The 2,756-nt window shown below is 39.3% G+C and overlaps 2 protein-coding genes across 2 annotated transcripts in view; both read right to left on the bottom strand.

The window, feature by feature from the left end:
- Positions 1-319, bottom strand: part of LOC104822952 (metalloendoproteinase 2-MMP) — a 1,718-nt gene extending 1,399 nt beyond the window's left edge. The window contains exon 1 of the mRNA XM_019203609.1: positions 11-319. Within this exon, the coding sequence (XP_019059154.1) occupies positions 11-176 (166 nt within the window). The 5' untranslated portion in view covers positions 177-319. The remainder of the gene's footprint in view (positions 1-10) is intronic.
- A 1,242-nt stretch (positions 320-1,561) lies between these two features.
- The window catches only part of LOC104822951 (zinc finger MYND domain-containing protein 15), a 3,220-nt gene continuing 2,025 nt past the window's right edge, over positions 1,562-2,756 (bottom strand). Inside the window, exons 8-11 of the mRNA XM_010554324.2 lie at positions 2,514-2,676; positions 2,286-2,357; positions 2,065-2,178; positions 1,562-1,878 (exon numbers count right to left, since the gene is read on the bottom strand). Coding sequence (XP_010552626.1) covers positions 1,786-1,878; positions 2,065-2,178; positions 2,286-2,357; positions 2,514-2,676 — 442 coding nt within the window. The 3' untranslated portion in view covers positions 1,562-1,785. The remainder of the gene's footprint in view (positions 1,879-2,064; positions 2,179-2,285; positions 2,358-2,513; positions 2,677-2,756) is intronic.

Here is a 2,756-nt window from a genome sequence, read left to right as displayed (position 1 = left end):
TCGACTTTGCCGCCGGGGCGGCAGCCGGTGAAATTCCGGAAGGCGTCCCAGAGGTTGCGAGTGGTATTCAGGAGACGGGACGGCGGTATGCCGGTGACGTTGGGGAAGAAGAATTCGGCGGAGGCCGGAGAAACAACCAATGGAATCAAGAAAAACCCGAAAATGAAAACCCTCATGGCGGTTTTCGGATTAGAGTCCTCTCCCAAAGAAAGAGGAATTAACCCCACAACAAAAAGAGAGAAAAAAAGATTGGAGAGAGAATTAAAAACCAAGATTGGAGAGAGAGAGAGAGGCTAAAAACAGAAGGAAGGAACCGTTGAAACGGGGTTTAAAAAGGACTTTAAACAAGTGCGTTGACGTTGGCGTTTTGTGTTGGCGGGTGAGGGGTCGTTGTGAATTGCTTTGCGTGTTAGGAATTTTCTTAGTTTTATTTAATAAGATTAAGATGCAAGAAAATTCACATTTATTTGAATTTCCATAGAAACATCCTCGTCTTGGGCACGTTCAAACTCAACTAGAGAACTTCTAGATTTTTTTTATATATAAAAAGGTCGTCGTTGCCATGCATGGAATAGAGTCGTTTCGTTCTTTCATTTCCTTTTGGGATAATGGAACGATGTTCGTGGTTGGTGGGAGGCTTCTGTTTCGTTTTTATATATAATATACAGAACAAACTGCAAAATAATTTTCTCTCTGTTGGCATGTTTGAATGAAAGAAGAGGGGAGGCGGCGAGGTCAAACGAAGGCGTTGAACAAGTTGCAGATGTCTAATCGGTCTTTTCTCTAGCGGGAAAAGTCGTCTTGTGTTCTCCATATGACACGTGTCCCTTTGTGGTTGGTATTGGTGGGTTCGGCACCTAATCCTACGTGGCCAAATTACTCGAAGCATTACCTTTATTCCTTCCCTTTTTAATTTCTATTGAAATTCTCTCTCTCTCTATATATATATGTGTAGAACATTACGAGGAGAGCCCCGGATATCCATTCGGCATATTAGAAATTTAATAACTATGGTCTCGTTGCATAAACTCATCAGATAAAATTATGTACAAAATCTTCCAGAAATTGAAAATGTATGACTCGGTGACCCAACACAAAAAAAAAGAAACGAAAGTGAATAAGATGAACACGAATGCATTTACGCAATGTAGTGAAGAAACTCTAATAAGCCGACCTACCAAAACATTTGAATAACGAGGCAAATTATTTAAAAACCTCGTCCGCGGGCTTAATGTATTTAAAAACATATAAATTTCTATGCAAATGTATAAGATATAAATTTGTACAAATTCGTACGTATGCATGCATGCATATATTCGTATATTGCACAATTATTATAAAATGTTGACGGGAAATGCAGAAGAGGGGGAGGAATTTTGGATTTTGTGGGACACGTAATCTCTGGGATCAAAGCTTCGCCGATTCTGACCATCACAGCCCAAAAATCTCATATGCCACTGAAGACAATCGGATCACTGCTCATGGCTCCAACTTCTACGCATGAATTAAAGTTTGAACATTTATCGACAAAAATTTAAAACCTTTTGATGGATTGTTCCCGTGAAAGTGAAAGAAGAAGCTGTTTCTTATTTATTTTTTAAAAAATTCTAGACAGAAAAAAATCAGAAATGCGAAATTGAACTTTTTTTTGGTTATAAATAATCTCTGCTAACGTAAAAACCAAAATGAGTGGAAACGAAGAATCTATGCGGCCGACCCTAAATAAACTTGGGACTAAGGCGATGTTGATGTATAAATAATCTCACTCAATGACCATTTTTTTTTTCACATTCCGAAGATGAAGCAGTTTGAGTAACAAGGGAGAAGAAGAGGACCACCTTCCACTGCCAATGGCTGTCTGAACGGATTTATTTGAATCTGCATGTTTATGGAAATCACACACACATAAATTAGTTCTACTAATTCTCCGAACGTACGTTTTTTAAGAGAAAACATAAACAAAAAAAGGGTTCATTTTTCTTTTAATTTTCATGGCAAATCTTCAATCGCATCAGGTAATGCGAATCGCCATTGTCCAATAAAAAACAAAAGCCAGTGGTTTACCGGTAATGATAGAGGTTTCCCGGTGACGGTTTTTACGCAACAGGCCGCGAGATGACAAGCTTCTTCGCAGTAATCCGAAAACACGGCCGGGACATTCATCTCCGTGATCAGTTCCTGAAAACAAATGAATTACCTCATAAGAAAGAAACGTATAGCGACAACAAAGGACTTTGCTGGGGAAATATCAAATGGGATATGGCAGTGGATTAGTGGAAACACACAATAGTTGGCAACCAGCTCGGATAAGCAGCAATGCCGGCATTTGGAGCGATCACTATATGAGGACGAGAATCCTGACCCCAACAAGACGGCAAATCATAAAAGAGAAACCCAATAATTAGAACAGGTTAGGGCCAAGGGAAGAAGATATAATATAACATACGATGTGTAATATTAATAGTGGTTTCGTGTTTTGCTTATAGGCGTGTGTAGTGTAGAGAGTTAGTTACCTTTGCTAAATCTTTGTAACGATCATGATAAAATCCCCTATGAAGCCGCAATGACACAGGTTCAGATTCTTCATTGTTTTTTAGCATTTCGCCTGAATATTTACAACAGCAGTTTTCCTCCACGCAAGGGGCAAAGCTGCAAAGGCTGATCTTCTCTCCATCCCTTTCCACACAGAGCGCAGTAGAAAAGCGATCCATTAGATAACAACAATTCACATGAAGAAAAAACAGTAATAGGAATGC

This window comes from Tarenaya hassleriana, unplaced genomic scaffold (assembly GCF_000463585.1).
Source record: "Tarenaya hassleriana unplaced genomic scaffold, ASM46358v1 Cleome39, whole genome shotgun sequence".
Lineage (NCBI taxonomy): Eukaryota > Viridiplantae > Streptophyta > Magnoliopsida > Brassicales > Cleomaceae > Tarenaya > Tarenaya hassleriana.
This window is presented reverse-complemented; position numbering and strand designations above follow the sequence as displayed.